At 36.6% G+C, this 19,497-nt stretch overlaps 1 protein-coding gene across 3 annotated transcripts in view; it reads right to left on the bottom strand.

Moving 5' to 3' along the window:
• Nucleotides 1-13,973, bottom strand: part of LOC117997032 (uncharacterized) — a 28,963-nt gene extending 14,990 nt beyond the window's left edge. The window contains exons 1-4 of one of the 3 annotated variants that reach the window (XM_069498112.1): nucleotides 13,846-13,953; nucleotides 12,885-13,718; nucleotides 10,699-10,890; nucleotides 333-479 (exon numbers count right to left, since the gene is read on the bottom strand). In XM_069498112.1, coding sequence (XP_069354213.1) covers nucleotides 333-479; nucleotides 10,699-10,890; nucleotides 12,885-13,170 — 625 coding nt within the window. In that variant the 5' untranslated portion in view covers nucleotides 13,171-13,718; nucleotides 13,846-13,953. Of the gene's footprint in view, nucleotides 1-332; nucleotides 480-10,698; nucleotides 10,891-12,884 lie in introns of all 3 variants that reach the window. The other 2 variants (XM_034985200.2, XM_069498114.1) reach the window with 2 other exon arrangements.
• Nucleotides 13,974-19,497: the final 5,524 nt, after the last annotated feature.

Genomic DNA, 19,497 nt, shown 5'->3' with positions numbered 1-19,497 from the left:
GGAAAAGCTGACTGACTGACTGATCTATCAAAGCACAGCTCAAACTGCTTACTGAACGCATCGGACTGAAATTTGGTTTGCAAATAGCTGTTATGACGTAGGTAAGGTATCCGCTAAGAAAGGATTTTTAAAAATTCAACCCCAAATTTTTACTTGTACTAGACATTGCTACCTGCCAAAGTTCATGATTATAGGTCAACGAGAAGTAACTACCCTACAGGTTTTGATTCCCCCGAATTAACAGACACAATAGACAAACAGACAGACAACGAAATGATTTTAATGGTTCCTGTTTTCTTCTTGAGGTAAGTAACCCTAGTAAAAAATCTTACCCAGCACTCCAAGCCTAAAGTTCACGGTCACCACCATGACGTTCCCATAGGAAGAGAGTATCCGACCATCGTATGGGTTGCCAGAACTCCATTCGAAAGAGTCACCATGGATGAAGACCAGCACTGGAAACTTCTTGGCCTTGTGCTCTGGAATAAAAATATAAAAAATGTGTGAATTTGTAAAAATATAATGTCAGGTAAGTAGGCTTATGGTATCTGACCTAGTTAACGCTGTTTTATAGCTCTTTGTCACGGTAATGTTATCTATACAATATTCTAACTTCATACAAACGGGCGAAACGCAAACTATACCTACGCGCCTCGATCTCGCAGTGCGCTTGCGGTGTAGCCAGTCGCGACTGTGCCGCAGTGACGAACGGACGGTGTTTTGTTTTTATAATAACCGCACGATTTTTTTCACTAAAAATAAGTTCAAGTACATATTTAATATGACAAGCAGGTACATATTTAAATACAAAGTAGGCAAATGACAAGTACATAATATTATTTAAACACAAAGTAGGCGAATGTAATTAAAATGCCGAAAGCGGGCAGCCCTATCGCATGTTTACGTACCGCGCTGCTGTAGCTATTTATTTCAAAGATACGGCCGAGTTACAATACTGTATAGATAACATTATCGTGTCTTTGTACTCTTATACGAGCAACAAACATTTTTTAGCTTCCCATAAAAAATAATTATGACAAAAATGTGAATAAAGTGGGTAGAAAGACAGTAAAAATATTCTGTTGACATCGAAAACAACCAAATTGAAACAAACAATTTGTGTCACTAGCGACATCTATGGAAAGCACAACGAACTATGCCTTCGAAAAAAATATTAGCATTTTTCACAAAATATATTTTAAGTAAAAATTCACCAGAAAATAACTCCAAAATAAATTATATTATCAGAATAATAATTACTATCATTATACAATAATAAACATAATAATTGAAAGTACGTATTACCATAAATGCGACATCTGTGTAAATTCTACGGAACTAGTACGAAGTCTTTAGACCTCTCTCGTGGCGGGGTTACCCTGAATTTCATGGAGCATTTTCACTTAAGCGTTTATTTATAGATGGCACCATAATACATCTAGCGTAAAAATATTACCTAAATTAATGTTTTTTAAAATAAAATAAATAAACTATTTATTAAAGAAAGAAATATATCAATTTATTATTGTGCCACACTTATCCAGTTTTTATTATTACTATAACACCTAAAGGTTGGCTAGCCGAGCACCTCCATGTGTATATTGTGTACTTGTGTACTTGTGTATGTGTATGTCGGTAGCACCGTCTTTAATAATTCTAAAAAGATTGCTCATTGAACATTACGTAATCGCCCCACCATCATTGTGAGACTATAAAAGCGGATGCGCAGTGTGTCACGACACATTATTCGTGTGGCTCTTGCCGAGGGCACTTCTCATTAGACACCATGTGTGTCGTACTGTGTTATTGTTATTGTTATTGTTACCTTTGTGGTTTCTGTTGTTAAAGGTTATAGTACTAGGAGGTGGTGTGCTAGGTTAGCTGGTTGGTCTGGGATCGGTATGGGGATGGAGGAGCCGGTCTAGGTAGGGACCTAGTTAGGGTTGTCTAGTCTCATAGTAGACGTTGGTATCATGACTCAAAATTAGTGAGGGTTGCTATAGGTATAGTTGTTAGAATAATATGGTTAGTGCGCCCACGAAGGCTCGGTTAATCTAATATGTTGTAATCCTGACTTATCCACGTTAATCATTATCATCATTATCTCTTGGAAAGGCCTTCAGTCTTTCCTTCATGTACCTATTAGGTAAAGCTAGAGACCCCAAGCAGAAAAAGCGACATCTTGTATTATTATTATTTCATTGCAAAATTATGTCAATCATATTATATCAAATAATCCAAATAATATTAATTTTCAAAAATGAGCCATGACTTTTGGTTGCGTCTAAATCGTCAGTTTTTTGAATAGGAGCTAGTTGAGTGTTCACTTAACATCCCTTCTCAATATCTGACTATTATCTAAAGCGCTCGAGTATATTTTCTTTGTGACTATATATATTTTTACATTTTTGGAAAACTGTACGCGCTCTCCCCACTTTGAATGGAAGTATGGATTATTATTTATTTATCTACTATTTGTTTTTATGGTAATTTTAGAATTTTTTCACTCTGTCATTTTATCTTTTATCATGGTAAAAAAAATCCTTTCGTAAGTAGATTACGACTAGGTACCTACTGTAGGTAACTAAATGAAAAGTGTGAAAATAATATCGTTCACAAACTTCGTGAATATTTATTTTCCTCCGTCTGTAATGGACCGTTCGGAAACTTAGATTGCCTGTTTAGGAAGGGTGGCACGATTGTAATTCACAATCGGAATCGGTATTAACTGCCTACCTATTGCCAAATTGAAAAACCACTTTGCATAATCAGTACCCTTATTATAAACGCGAAAGTTTGTTTGTTTGTTCATTTGTTGGTTTGTCTTTCAATCACGTCGCAGCGGTGCAACGGATTGACGTGGTTTCCACGGGATTTTCGAAAAACGTAATTCCACGCGGATGAAGTCGAGGGCATCAGCTAGTCTAAATATATAAAAGGAAAAGGTGACTGACTGACTGACTGACCCTGAACCCCTATTTCACCCCCTTACAGGTTGAACTTTCAGTCACCTTTTCCTTTTATAAAAGTAAAAGTAAAGTAAAATATGCTTTATTGTACACCAAAACAAAAACAATAGACATGTAACAAATACAGCATGTACAATAGGCGGCCTTATCGCTAAAATAGCGATCTCTTCCAGGCAACCTTAGGGTAGAGGATATTATAAAAATTAAAGAAAGCGGAAGGGGTGTACTAATTAAATAAAGTAAATACACATAATATACGTATGTATATAAGGTGTATTTACTTTATTTAAAAAACAAAACAGAATGATATTTATAAAATACAACAGTAAATAAGAGAGGAATAGACGACAGATAAGTGGAATAAAAAGTAAAAATAAATAAACACATCAAATGGAGGATAAATAAAATAGCTTCAATTTTGTTTTAAAAATTGTTTATATATAATAATTGTTTGTTTATATATATTTAGATACTAGGTGATGCCCGCGACTTCGTCCGCGTGGATTTAGGTTTTTAAAAATCCCGTGGGAACTCTTTGATTTTCCGGGATAAAAAGTAGCCTATGTCCTTCCACCGGATGCAAGCTAACTCTGTACCTAATTTCATCGAAATAGGTTAAATGGATGGGCCGTGAAAGGCAAGCAGACAGGCAGACAGACACACTTTCGCATTTATAATATTAATGCAGATTATAGCTGTATTTATCAACTAAATACAATCAATAAGTATCTAATCTGAAACGATCCTGACTACAAATTTCAACTTTCAAGGTAAAGCTTAGTTCAAAACTTTGGTAATTACAATCCATTTATCAATAGCTGTAAAACATGCCAAAGATGGAAACTTCGAAAACATAATATTATTGTATCAATTCAAAAAAGTCTTGAGTCAAAGACACTTTAGCTGCATCCCACATTCAGGCGACCTCCTCTATGGCGGGTGCAGCGGCCATCAGCGCCGAACAGGCCAAGAGGCGCAAATATGAAAACCTCGATGGGAGCTTCGTATTCGTGCCTTTTGGTGTGGAGACCTATATTAATAACAAATTGTATTTTTATAGCAAAAATAAATAAATTAAAAAAAAAAAAAAGTCTTGAAAAGTCAAGAACAACAGTGGTAGGTAATGGTATAGATAACATTACCGTGGTAATAGGTTCGAACCTCTATTTTTTTTTTTTTATAAAAAACTGACCAAATGCGTGTCAGACTCGTGCACTGAGGGTTCCGTACTACAATCGTATTTCATAGCATTTTGCACGATAAATCAAAAACTATTATGCCTATAAATAAATAGAAATCTGTTTTATAATGCACAGGTGAAGCCCTTTCATAATAATATGATACCCCACTTGGTATAGTCTGTAGGTAATCTTACTTTGAAAGTTGCAAATACCAAAATTCTTAATGAACACATTTTAATTTTTTTCTTGTAATGTAACCACAAATTCAAGGTTTTCAGATTTTTCCCCTTATGTCTGCTATAAGACCTTTGACAGACAGACAGATAGACAACAAAGTGATCCTATAAGGGTTCCGTTTTTCCTTTTGAGGTACGGAACCCTGAAAACAAAAAGGCTAAATTCAGACTTCCAAAGCCGGTCACCCATCCAATTACCGACTTGGGTCAACATTGCTTAACCATTGCAATCGATTCATACCCGCTGTCACAACTAGGTCACATGTCTTTCAATTTAAAATAGTAATTTAGTAAACGAAAAGAATCTAAAAATAACTTAATTAGTGGCATAGCATCGTTTCACCATTGGTGACCGGCAGTGGCGTGCACAGTGTTCGAAGCCAGGGTAGGCATTAGTTAGGTAGGAACCTGTTTACATACAGGTCATACTGAAAAATATGCATTGAGCTATTACAACTGGGGTAAGCAGTGCATTTATGCCTCTATGACCTGCACGCCACTGGTGACCGGTAAGGGGCCTATTATTAGATCTGTGGAGAATTTGGGTACCTACTCTATGGACGGAAGCGTATTTATAGCGGGGAATCGAGATCAGGCGCCACAGTTATAGCGGGGAATCGAGATCAGGCGCCACAGTTATACAGTTCCACGGCCAATGAATCAGCAATACTGGGAATTATTTTTTGACTGAGCACTAATAGAGAAAGAGCCCGTGAGGGCCAGACCTTCGTCTATATATATAAAAGGAAATGGTGAGTGACTGACTGACTGACTGACTGAATGACTGACTGACTGACTGATCTATCAACGCACAGCTCAAACTACTGGACGGATCGGGCTGAAATTTGGCATGCAGATAGCTATTATGACGTAGGCATCCGCTAAGAAAGGATTTTTGAAAATTCAACTCCTAAGGGCGTGAAATAGGGTTTTGAAATTTTGTAGTCCACGCGGACATAGTCGCGAGCATAAGCTAGTTATTTTATAAAAGCTTAAAGTTTATACGCACTGTCTACAACACAAGGGGGAACGACCAGTGACTTAGAAGTATGAATTGACATCATCATGATAGAGATTTCTAACTCATAGCGCCTGAGTAAGTTTAGTAAGTGATTTTTTTTTTCCTACCATAAAGCACCATAATAAAATGGCATCTTTATTACTACTACCATCTAGCCTATGGGCTAATAAGTAATATTATTCTAGCTTAAACTTCTACTCATGATTAATTTTTAAATCTAATTTACAGTCCAATAACTGTCCTTAGTTTATTCTAACACGTACAGTTTACAGTTCACTATGTTCTTGTGACCTAGAAAAATAAAAAAAAAAAAAAAAAAAATATAGCGCCTAAGTAAGTTTAGTAAGTAAGTGATGGGTTGATCATTATCATGATCAACCCATCGTCGGCTCACTGCAGATCACGGGTCTCCTCTCAGAGTGAGAAGGGTTTGGCCATAGTATATATATTCATATCTTATGTTTGGGAAGGCACTGGCCCCTAAGACACGGGATTTCCTAGTTTAGGGGTCAGGATTCCAGAGAGTTGATTACTGTACTGAGTTGTTTAAATAAAAAAATATATAAAAAAAAATATATATATATTAAATATTAAATAGTCTACCACGCTGGCCAAGGGCGGATTGGCAGACTTCACACACCGTTGAGAACATTATGGAAAACTCTAAGGCATGCAGGTTTCCTCACGATGTTTTCCTTCACCGTCAAAGCAAGTGACATTTAACTACTTAAAACGCACATAACTACGAAAAGTTAGAGATGCGTGCCCGACCTCCGATTAGAAGGCGGGCGTCCCAACCACTAGGCTAGTAAGTAAGATTTGGAACACTCTTCCACCATCAGTACCCGTAGTACAAGATTTTACGTCTCACCAAACCAAACCAAATTCGAGAGTCGAAATACTTTCGCGTTACAGTAAACTGGATCTTAAGTGCCTTGTTTTAAAGCTCAAGTTTGTCTACACTTCTACAGCCAGCGCTCCAAGCAGAAACATTGCGAAATTAAAATCAGTGGCATTGAATATTTGACTTCAATTCAAGGCTGTTTAGGTCCATTTTACTGTAACGCGGAAGTTTTTCGACTCTCGAATTTGGTTTGGTTTGGTGAGACGTAAAATTTTGTACTACGGGTACAGTTTTCCCACCGAATTATAAATAGGTACCTTCAAGACAAGAGTGAATAGGCATCTTCTAGGCAAGCGCGCTCCATCTTAGGCTGCATCATCACTTGCCACCAGGTCTGATTGCAGCCAAGCGCTAGTCTAAAAATTTATTAAAAAAAGTGCTTATTATTGTACTTATACCTAAGTAAGGCACAACTTTAATCGGTAGGGAATTTTCGCTTAATTTCTCATAAACAAAAGCCGTGGTTAAACAAAGAAATAGGTGAACAATGAGTGGCCGGTTTGGCGCATTGTACACCGTTCAACTGGCTGCCTATTTAAAATTCCAGCCTAGATCTAGACAATAAGTCTACCTCGGTATTAAAGTGGCTATATTAAAATTTAATTTAAACCGAGGACTAATGGACTAAGACCCAGCGCGTGCCAGATCTTAGTCTAAATATATAAAAGGAAAAGTTGACTGACTGACTGACAGATCTATCAACGCACAACTGAAACTACTGGACGTATTGGTCTGAAATTTGGCATGCAGGTAGCTATTATCACGTAGGCATCCGCTAAAAAGAGATTTTTGAAAATTCAACCCCTAAGGGAGTAAAATAGGGGGTTGAAATTTATGTAGTCCACGCGGACAACGTCGCGAGCATAATCTAGTTGTTTTATAAAAGTTGAAAGTTTCCCTGCGTATATTGGCCCCAACACTGGGAGGAACAATCAGGGACTATGAAGTTTGGCTCATGGTGGCTTTAGGAGATAACAGGTAATAAAGGTGTAAAAAATCTTACGTCAAAGTACAAAAGTCTACTTTTTTAATATTTTATTCTGAATTAGATGATGCCCGCGACTCCGTCCAAAATCCATGCGATTTAGGTTTTCAAAAATCCCGTGGGAACTCTTTGATTTTTCCGGGATAAAAGTAGCCTATGTCCTTCCCCGGTGTGCAAGCTATATCTGTACCAAATTTCGTCAAAATCGGATGAACGGATGGGCTGTGAAAGGCTAGCAGACAGACAGACAGACACACTTTCGCATTTATAATATTAGTAGGGATAGTATTAGAAATCACGACATACTTTGCCAGACAGTTAGTATCGTGGCAACCCTTTGCCAGACACTTTTAAAGTTTAACAATTGATTAAAGTTTGACTCAGTAAAGTTCAGCGAAACTTTTAGCTTTTATAAAATAACGAAGGTCTGGCACGCGCTGGCTCTCTCTCTAAAAGGTTTGCAGGACAATACGGAAATTCTTGATCCTTTTTGCGCCTCTAGGAGTAGGATTTTAATTAATGTTCTGATAATTTTAAATTCTACCATGTAGACAATAATAATTGTAACTCTAATAAATCCTTTCATTTAAGTTTGAACTATATTTCGCTGGGTTAAAACAATAGTTTTAATCAAATGTTTATAACGAACGTAAAAAGTTTAAAAAAATATATTTGTTAAAAACATAAAGATCATAGACTTCTTAGTTTTGCTGTAATCATTGCATCAATTGCATTACATTAATTGCATTGGTCCAGAAGATTCGGAGGAAATCAGTTTTGACAGATGACCAGACAGACAGACAAGTGAAACTATAAGGGTTCCGTTTTTCTTTCGGACGTCCGGAACTCTAAAAATGTTATGTATGCGTACTTTCGTACACCGGCATTTATTTTATTTCTAATCCTAAGCCTTGTGTGGATTTGGAATGTTTTGCTGGTGAACTGATATTTTAGGTACCAAGACTTCGATACACAAACACTAAAAATTAAAAAATAAATTAATTTATTACCGAATATATTACGTATACAAGAGTTAATATAGTTCCATAATAATACTTTTTGGTGCCGGTGCCAATTAGCTTTAGCTGCGCGAATCGTCTAGACTTCACATTTTTATGAGACTCCACAATGGCACCTCATTCTCATTCAATGGTAAAGTTAAAGGAAAACGAGTTAAAATGCATCGATTTGACGTAATACTTCCACACGGGTACTTAGAAACATCTGCGCAAGCCATTGCTTGCATGCTTGCATGTTAACAGCAGTAACGGTGCAGCGTTCTGCAGAAGAAACCCTGAATCGCGCTGTAAAAGTTTACGGTTTGAATCGCGAGTGCACTTTAGTGTAGCATTATGTAAATGTTAGACATTATCACATAGGTAAAGTTGCTATAAGCAAAATACAGGGTGTAAGACGCAAGTAGAACGCTAGTAAAAACGAAGTACTGATGATCTTAAATATATAAAAGGAAAAGGTGACTGACTGACTGACTGATCTATCAACGCACAGCTCAAACTACTTGATGGATCGCGCTGATCGCGCTTGGCATTTAGATAGCTATTATGACGTAGGCATCCGCTAAGAAAGGATTTTTGAAAATCAACCCCTAAGGGGGTGAAATAGGGGTTTGAAATTTGTGTTGTCCACGCGGACGAAGTCGCGAGCATGAGCTAGTAACTTATAAAATTAGTTAAATTAGTAGTTATCACTGTCAGAGTGAACTATAGTGATTAGTGAGGGAATTCTCGGTTTGATTCTGAATCGACGATTATGTCAAATATTAGGCTATGGTGACGTAAAATGTGCGTAAAATCAAAGACAAATAAGGCTACTTTAGGGCTACCTGCATCAAATGTACTAACATTTGACGCCGAAGTGAACTCTCATGAACTATGTCACTGTGCAAAACATTCAGGAATTCAAAGAGACGACCACTATCATTTGACATCAAAAAGCAAGTGTTGTCAGACCAGAAGCGTTTCCGCTGTGCTTAGGGCGGGCGCGGTTTCAGCTGAGCGCTTCGCATTGCGCTGACCTGGTTCCGAATGGGACAGTCCTATCTGCCGACATGTGGGAAACCGGGTTAACGTACAACTGTTTTTGCGAATGATTGAAAAAGAAATGATAGCCAGCCACAGTTTATCTGAATGGTAATTATCTTTTGAGGTCAAATTATGCCAAAAATAACGTTTTCAAATAACTTCAAGTATATTCAATTCAATTCCCAATTATTGGCTTTTAGGTGTGCCAGCTGGGCACAGAAACTTCAAGTATAATAATTAATCTGAAATTAAATAGATTTGACGTTTTGATTTTTGATTTTGACTATTTACAAGTATGATGATTGTATGAAGATTTTATTCGGAAGGTTGGGGTTTCACGCCTGGGCCGGCTTTAACTTTTCATCAGAATAATGTGCGTTTTAAGCAAATATCACTTGATTTAACGGAGAAGGAAAACGTCTTGAAGAACCCTGTATGCCTGAGATTTCCCCATAAAAATTCCGTGGGAACTATTTCGTTTTCTGGGATAAAAAATAGTCTATGTCCGTTCCCGGGACACAAGCTATATCAATACCCGTCAAATGAATGAATGGATAGGTCGTTAAAAAGTCTTCTTCTTCCCTTACCTTATCCCACGCTACGTGGGGTCGGCACAACATGTCTTCTTCTTCCACTCATTCCTGTCATTCGTCAATGTATAAATCCACCTCTTTTTCACGCATATCCTCTTTCACGCAATCTATCCACCTTTTCTTTGGTCGTCCTCTCCTCTTTTTTCCTTCCACATGCATACTTAACATTCTTCTAGTGACATGGCTTTCTTCCCTCCGCATTATATGCCCATACCATGCCAGCCTATTACGCCTCAACTTTTCTACCACTGGCGCTACTTTCAAACTACCCCTTATATATTCATTCCTTATCTTATCCATCCTTGTCACACCACACATCGATCTCAACATTCGCATTTCAGTCGCATGTACTCTCCTTTCATCCGTCCCTTTTACCGCCCAACATTCTGAACCATACAATGTGACAGGTCTAACGACTGTTTTATAGATTTTCCCTAGGTCGTTAAAAAGTATCAGATTGAATGACAGACACATATTATATTAGTACTAGGTGATGCTCGCGACATCGTCCGTGTAGATTTTGGTTTTTAAAAATCCCGAGGGAACCTTTTGATTTTCCGGGATAAAAGTAGCCTATGTCACTCTCCAGGTCTTTAACTATAGCCATGCAAAAAATCACGTTGATCAAAGCAACGCTCTGTTGCGACGTGATTGAAGGACAAACAAACAAACTTTTACATTTATACTATGGGTAGTGATATGGGTACTGATGGATGGCATCTAAGTATGGATAATGGATATAGTATATTAGTATACCTATATCTTACCTCGATAGGGCACATAGATGTTCAAGTACAAGCAGTCTTCGGACTCCTTAGCTAGGAAAGGCTTGAGTCTGCTCAGGTAATGCTGCCTGCCCATGGATGGTGGGTTCCCCTTCTTGATGACGGGCAGAGCCTGGGGGCAGACGGGGGCGAAGTGCGTCGCCATGTGAACTCCGGGCCAGGGCGGAGCGCTGACTGGAAAGAATTACATGTTACAGGACCATAATTATCACAGAATACTATCTACTAGCTGATGCCCACGACTTCGTCCGCATGGAAATAGGTTTTTGAAAATCCTGTGGGAACTCTTTGGTTTTCCGGGATAGCCTATGTCACTCTCCAGGTCTTTATCTATACCCATACAAAAAATTACGTCAATCCGTTGCACCGCTGCGACGTGGTTGAAGGACAAATCAACAAACCAATAAACCAACAAACAAACACACTTTCGCATTTTCAATTCAAATCAAACATTCTTTACTGCACATGTGGGTATGTATATACAGATGTTACAGTTATTAAAGTTTCACCACAAATAGCCATATTATGGCATGCAAAAAAATAAAAAATAAAACCAACTTACTGACTTTTAAATTACAATTGAATTATCTATTATTACTTATCTTTATACAGTTAATAATTATATTTAAACATACCTACTAGATTTAACAATATAAGACAATACAATTTAACTTTAAAGACTGCTAATAAAGGTACTGATTTATAATAAGGGTACCGATAATAAGGGTAATGATTATAATAGAAGAGAATATATTTTTATTCAATTAAAGTTGTACAACGTTTCTCTACGTGATCAAATCAGAAATTAGGAGATCCATTGCTCCGTTGCGACTTGATTGAAGGACAAACCAACAAACAAACACACTTTCGCATTTATATGGGTAGTCATTCCCAGGTATCTCCTTGCATGAACAGCATCATTAATATACTGAAAAATATATGTACAGAGAATGGAAAAGACTAGCCATTTGAATTGTAAAACACAATAGTAACTACAGTTTTCCATAATATTGTATAAACTTTGGAGAATAATGATAGCTATTAATTTCACAGAATTCTATTTTCTCGCACAGTGGGACTTAGATTACTGAAATAGAATGGAACTGCAGCAAAAGTAATTTAGAAAAGTAAATTAAAAACTTTTGCTGTGCACGTTTATTATAGTTTTACACCAGAAATCATTTGAATAAAGGGAACCTTGTTATTAAAAATGCTGTTGCAAAAGTAGTCAATAGAAGTAGGATAATAATATAGATAACTAGCTGATGCCCGCGACTTCGTCCGCGTGGATTTAAGTTTTCCAAAATCCCGTGGGAACTCGTTAATTTTCCGGGATAAAAAAGTAGCCTATGTGCTAATCCAGGGTATAGTCTATATCCATTCCAAATTTCAGCCAAATCCGTCCTGTAGTTTTTGTGTGAAGGAGTAACAAACATACACACACACACATACACACACATAGAAACTTTCGCCTTTATTATATTAGTCGGGATACTCATATTATTATGGTGGTTGTTGGTATGGATAACTTTTTTTTAATTTATCTAGTGACTAGCTGACCCGCCCCGGCTTCACTCGGGTGGAAATTTAGAAAATCGAGGTGTGGGATGAATTTCCAAAAATCCTGAAACACGTAACACTTCATTAGTGACTGAAAACCGAAATACCAATTTTCATGCAACTTGAAAAATTACGGACTTTCATACAAACTTTCATCCCCTATTTAACCCCCTTGGTAGTAGAGTTTACAAAAATCGTGAAATACGTACTTTTTATTTTTAACCGAAAGCTAAAATCCCATTTTTATCGATGTAACTTCAAAAACGACGGACTTTCATACAAACTTCCATCCCCCATTTAACCCACGTAGGGGCAGAATTTCGAAAAACTATTTCTTAGTGAATACGTACTCTTTACAAAGAACACACTCTCCAAATTTCATGTCTCTAGGACCAGCGATTTAGGCTGTGCGTTGATATATAATTCTGTCAGTCAGTCAGTCAGTCAGGACTTTGAATTATATAATGAAGTATATAGATAGATAGTTAAGTCGATACCAATTCTCAAGCTGACAATTTTTTTTTTGTGGTCATGAACTAATAATTATTAGGTACATACAGAAAAAACAAAGAAAAACCTAAAGTCGATACCTACTCTACGAATCTTACCTGGTGGCATAAACCGTAAATTCCCAACAGGTGGCGCTGCATAGGGAATCCCCAAAAACATTTCCACAGGCTGAAGATCATAGTTCTTCCCTGGCTTCACGATCAGTCCTCTCATAGCGCCCTGCCTCAAGTTATACTCCCTTGTCAACCGCTTTTCATCTTTAGAAAAGCTTCGGGGATCTTCGTACACTGTCGCACCTTGGTTAGCCATCGGCAACAAGAGCGAGACGGCTATATAAATAAACAAACTGTGACTTATAAACGGTGTCGCGTGCCCAGCGGCCATTTTCGTTATGTCCACCGATTTGCTCTCATTGCATTGCTTAAAATATACTACTCTTTGGTTTTATAGTTTATTTGGTGATTTCGTTTTACTGCTGTTCGTGTGAGTCACTTTTGAACTCGGCTCTTTAAGATTAATCGTTGCTGTATTTACCATCAATTGCTACTAGAACCATAGTTCTTTTATTTTCCGTTTTATTTGCGTCACCATTATTCCCTTCCGATTCTAGACCATCCGTCTAAATTACACTATCGAATTTAAACGTTTCAGTATTTTACAAACTAAAACTTCAAACGAATCCTTGGAAAATGTAAAACAAAATATCGTTCCAAATTATTTTAACACGTTCCTATTGGGCTCTTCTCAGACCTGGACGCGTTTGGAACCCTCGTAGCTTTAGTTTTAAGTTTGCGTAATAATTATCACCACTATATCTTACAAATCCAACATTACTGACTATCAAAAAGAGTAATTTATTACCTATTTTGAATAAATCATTTAACTCATTTGACTCATTTATTGTAATTGGTTCATTTGTACAGGAAATCTACCTACAATCCAATTCCAAAAAAACAATAGCTAGGTACATCGACTTTCAGCACAATCACAAATCGTCACGCACTAAAAAAACTAGAGCGAAAAATTCACGCACGCAATTTCAATTGAACTGAACCCAACCCTTGAATTCCGGTGTGACATTTTTTCACACGCGAATTTTTTTGCGGTATTTTCGGACGATTTTCAAAATCACGTTTCACGATCAATACAGAAGCGCGCGCGCGCAATACTGGATCGCTTCCAAACTGTCCCTGCTCGACTCAAATACCAAAATAAGACGGAATGCGCGCTAGAGGGATAAACAGTTCTGGGATAAACTAAACTTATACATTCCTAGTTCATTCACTTTTAATCGCATCGTATATGACGCCAATTGACTTTGAATATGACGAATGAAAGTGTACAGATGAGTCCACGTTTGGATTTTTCTTACCTTTTACCCACAAGCTTTTGAAACTAAGTTTTAAGGCTAAATTGAAACAGAATTAAAAAAAAATTAAGTTTGAATACCAAAATTGTGATATTATTTCGGATCTGTAACTTTTAAAAGGTACCTGCGTATTAAGCAATGAAATACATCACTTGCTTTAACGGTAAAGTAAAACATTGTGAGGAAACTTGCATGCCTGAGAGTTCTCCATAATGTTCTTAAAGGTTTGCCATTCAATGTGCGGAACCCTGGGTGTGCAAAGTGTGACTCGCACTTGGCCAGTAATACTGTGTAGCCACAGCTTACCTGCCCCCCAATTGTGAAAAAAACGTATTCATCGTTATCGCAATCGTCAACAAATTCTGCCCTTTGATTGGCTGTGAAAAAATGTAAACAGCGCATCAACCAATCAAATTGCAGAATTTTTGACAGTCACGATAGTAGATATGATACGATGAATAAGTAAGTTTTTCTTGCACAATCGGGGGGCCAGCTAATCGGTCTCTACGCGACATCGAACCGGAACGATAAATACAAGATATCGATTCTCAGGATATCATATAAGAGCTCGCCTGAACGAAATCGCACACAAAAACTATTAACAAATGAATTCCAACTCGTCTCTGTCCACCAATTTGTGACACTAACCATTATCATGTTTACAACGAGCAAGCTTTGTTCACTTCATACCGCAAATTTACATAGATCCATTTTAATGTAACGCTTCGGTGTGAAATTCAGTTAATTTGTAGTTTCTACTCCCAAGCCTCTTGAGTGTTGACGTCACTTTCATTCCTGATTAGTGATTAGTTTTTATGGAATTGTTGCTGGAATGTTTTGATTAGTTGTTTTAGAAGGCTTATTAGTTTCCGAAGTACTACGGTCTATCTGACAGGTTAATGTTTTGTTGTAGACTTCTTCTTCTTCTTCCGTATCTACCTTATCCGATGCTACGTGGGGTCGGCACAACATGTCTTTTTCTTCCACTCACAACCGGACGGCACGGGTTAGGAAGCGAGGAAATAATCACTTCGCTTTATTGGCGATTAAAAATAAAACAATGCAATTTACGCTACTAAACAATGCGTCTAAAAAAATTGGCTTTATTTAAAAAAAACCCTCCTTTTTTCACTCCTATATCAAGTATATTAGTAATATTAAAGCAAATCAACTCAAGTTATAACTATAAGGCGAAAACAACACGTTAAATATTTATCACGATCCGTGAAATGACAATCCGGAATTTGGAAATTTAGAAATTATGTAAGCCATATTGCGTACCATCAATACTCTAGTCTACACGCTCAATAAATAACACGATATGAAAAAATATTTGTTGAACGCGTAGCCTTCGCCTAATACATTTTCCAGCTGAAAAAAATATCTTCAGAAAGATGTTCTAAATCTGATCTCATGTGCATCCACCGCGGGTTAACACGGCGCATCATTATCAATTACATAAACAATTAGTAATTTAGTCAAAACTGCAGACTATAGTACGTTATATGGCTTAAAAAAAAGTGAGTGGTATAATGAGGGATTCGTTATTGCCATACTAAAAAGAAACAAATTAAAAACTGAAGGGACTATTTGATAAAAATATTATATCAACTGAAAAATGTGGAGCAAAATATAATTATAATTATTCAAGCAAATCAAATCAACTCATAGTTACGAAACATTGATTTAGTCTTAAGAAAGATATTCTAAATCTGTTCTCATGTGCATCACCACGGGTTAACACGGCGCATCATTATCGCGGGGTATTTTCGGCCCCGCACCACCACGTGCCGTAAACATCCGGACGGCACGGGTTAGGAAGCGAGGAAATAATCACTTCGCTTTATTGACGATTAAAAATAATGATATTGTTGGCGATTTTACGAAATCATTTATTTTTATGAGTTAATTATTTTCATCGTAATACTACTAATAATAATTATTGTTATGAGGGCCAGTTGATTAATTTAACCATCCTATAGGGTTTCACTTTATAAATTTAGCACAAATTGCAGTCAAGTGCTAACTTGTATCTGAATTAAAAAAAAATACAACCAGAGATACAGCTTGAAAAAATCTATTCAAAATTAAAAATAAACGGTCTTTTTTTTAGTGACGAATAATATTTCACCTAACCACAGCGCCAATTTACATTTGTCGAGGCAATTTCAACATGACCGTGTTTAGCATAATTTCATTTTTAGCACAATTATATTATTTCCTACATTCATACCCGAGCGGGCAAAACTTTTGGTAACATTTCGCGCTGTCATTCTCACATTTATTACAATTAAGCGTTCGTTGATTCAAAAAAATGTTTTAACTTTTTGCGAATTTTGATGCTTTCACGAAAAACTTTTTTGAATTTTCGCCTGTTTTTTTTTATAAAACGTAACCTCCAAAGAGTTTTTATTGTCACTTTGTAAATTCAAACAATCCTTTCAAAAGTGTCCACGTAAATTGGCGTCAAAGGAATAAAACGGAATAAAATAAAAATGTGACTTTTACAACATTTAGCCTCTATATTCTACTATTCTACTAGTTTTTGCTGAGGTCATAGTATCAGTTTGTCATTTACCAACGACACAATCATTATTCTTCTTTGTGTCATTATTTTTACAAGTTTCTTGTATAATAGGAACCAATTGAATTAATTCAAACGCTTAAAGTTGAAAATTAATGACGTATTATTAAGCGGGAATAGAATTTAATTAGAAGTATTTTTCAGACGAAGACTTTAGAAGAATACGAAAATGTAAAGTAAAAGTAAAAGTAAAATGTGTTCTTAATTATTTGCACACTAGCCGGTAACTTTGAAAATTGGACTTTTATTTCTTTCTATTAGTATCTTAAATATTACAAACGTAGCTATATGTATTTATAAATGGTCAAAAGTTACCAATGATTTTAACAAACAAAGCTATAACAATATAATATATATATTTGCACTAAAATAGTTCTTAATTATACAGGTTGTAACCAGAACGCTAGTAAAATCTTAGCGTTATTGTTATACTACCTAAACAAATTCCAATACTAACAACCATTTGCTTCATTTTGTAGTTTTAGTGATTTAGTATTTTTCAAACCCGCAAAGTATAGCGTGCAAAAGTCGGGGCAATGCCCCGCCTACGACGCGGCATTGGCCCCGAGTGACCTACGTATGTAACGTTCGTTGACCTCTGGTGTCAGTCAGATGTTTTATTTGCAATATATCGTAAGCTTTTACAAAACTACAGGATTTTTTAGTTTTTTTTTTTTGCGTTTTTTGTGATATCATAATTATCATCAATACTTATAATAAAACTGTAACAGGTCAAATTCTGTACATTGAAGATATTTTGAAAATTTTTTTTCGAGGGCACTCTATAATCGATACTGAACCCAAAACTGTAATTTTTTTCATTTTTGTCTGTCTGTCTGTCTGTCTATCTGTCTGTCTGTCTGTCTGTCTGTCCGTCTGTCTGTCTGTATCACGGCCGCGCATCACGCTGAAACTACTGAATGGATTCCAATGAAACTTGGTACGATTTGAGGTCATACTATGAGGAAGAATATAGGATACTTTTTATCCCGAAATTCAGCATGGTTCCCGTAGAAGAGGGGATGAAAGTTAAAATGTATACCGAGTTGTAATTCATTAACGCGTAGTCCGATTTCATTCATTCTTTTTTTGTTAGAAAGGGGATATTTTAAAAATTGTTCCGTAAATATTTCAAGGTCATTGGTTTTTAACCGACTGTCAAAAAGGACTGTCCAAAAAAATATTGTAACACCACTACACGTGTATTTTTTGCAATAAAAAATTATGAATTATGAATTATGAGGTGGTTCTTTTTTCTACATCGATTTTTTCGAGGTTTCTGGACCGATTTGCAAATTATTTTTTTAAATCAACAAAAAAAGTTTTCGTGGTGTTCACATAAAAAATTCTGGATTCAACTCCTTAATCCTGATGCTGCAGGGTTACTGCCCGCCTGAGTTATCAAGATTCAGGAAGTGTTCATAGTGAATTCATATTGTAGGTACCAAGCAACGACTTTATTCTCAGACTTCAAGTCTCAACTCCTCAACCCTGATGATGTAGGGTACAGCACTCCTAAACTATAATGTTTCAGGAACTGCGGATGATGCATAATTATTTTAGGTACCAAGCATAGGCTACATCATTGAACTTCGGATCCTAACTCCTCAATCCTGATGCTGCAAAGTACTGAAGTCCTAAATCGTGGGGATTTTAGAATTTCTGATAGTGAATTGATATTAAAAAAAAAAAAAATTGAATCGACTGTTAGGCGGAACGAAGTTCGCCGGGTCAGCTAGTTAGTAATAATTATCAGGACTATCACCTGTCTTCATTTTTGCCAGCGTCCTGGTTACATCCTGTATACACAAGACTTACATACGTTGAGCACACTACTTTGTTAAAGTCGGTTATAAACGCAACCTCAAAAATTTTTGTTCGAAATGACCGTCTCGGTCGTTGGTTCAATCTTTTTACGAACTTTTAAAGAATACTTAAAACTTTACTGCACAAGAAAAATATGATATTTGCAGGCAAAAAGCTCGCAACTCGACGCTAAGCACACAGCTCCATCATGTCAGTCTGTCTGTCCTTTTTGCAATCGATATCTCTGGAACGGAACAGCTGCGTGTCTAAGCGTCGTTTTGCTCGTGGTGACAGTTTATTTTGAGCCATTCCGAGCGTCCCTTTAAACTTAAGATTCCTGTAAGATGCCTGGATTTCTATATTAGGTTTTGTGTTTTAGTGTACTTTGCATGAATTTCTTTTCTTTTTATCATTAGGTAGTGTCGCTTTGTCTTTTGAAGTTAAAGTGTAAGAATATTGCGCAATTTTGGGATGGACTAAATACTTCAAAGTCGCGTCACCGACACGCTAATGTTTTCTGAGTTTTCGCTTCTGTCGACATTCCATTCCATTGACTGTCAATTTTTTACATAGACGTTTTAGAAAGAGCCAGCGCGTGCCAGAGTTTCCTTTTTTTCCTTAGTTCCCCAACACTCATGGTGGCTTTGGAGCAGGTAATAAAGCAGTAAAAAACCTTACGTATCTTCTAAAAATCTAAAAGTATAAAGTCATTTTTTATATTTTCTTGTATTAGAAATCACGTCATGCGTTGCCAGACAGCCTTAAACGTTAATAATTTATTAAACTTTAAAGGTGTCCGGCAGAGGGTTGCCACCATACTAAGTGTCTGACAATGCATGACGTGATTTCTAATACTATTCTGAAGAAGAAAAAAGATAGAATTCTAAAAAAGTTTACTGTTACCTTTAACATCATTGTTTGAGCTTTGGCTAGCGTTAATTGCAGCGTGAAA

Source organism: Maniola hyperantus, chromosome 4 (assembly GCF_902806685.2).
Source record: "Maniola hyperantus chromosome 4, iAphHyp1.2, whole genome shotgun sequence".
In the NCBI taxonomy this organism is placed as follows: domain Eukaryota; kingdom Metazoa; phylum Arthropoda; class Insecta; order Lepidoptera; family Nymphalidae; genus Maniola; species Maniola hyperantus.
The sequence above is the reverse complement of the archived record's forward strand: the minus strand, read 5'-3'. Positions and strand labels throughout refer to the sequence as shown.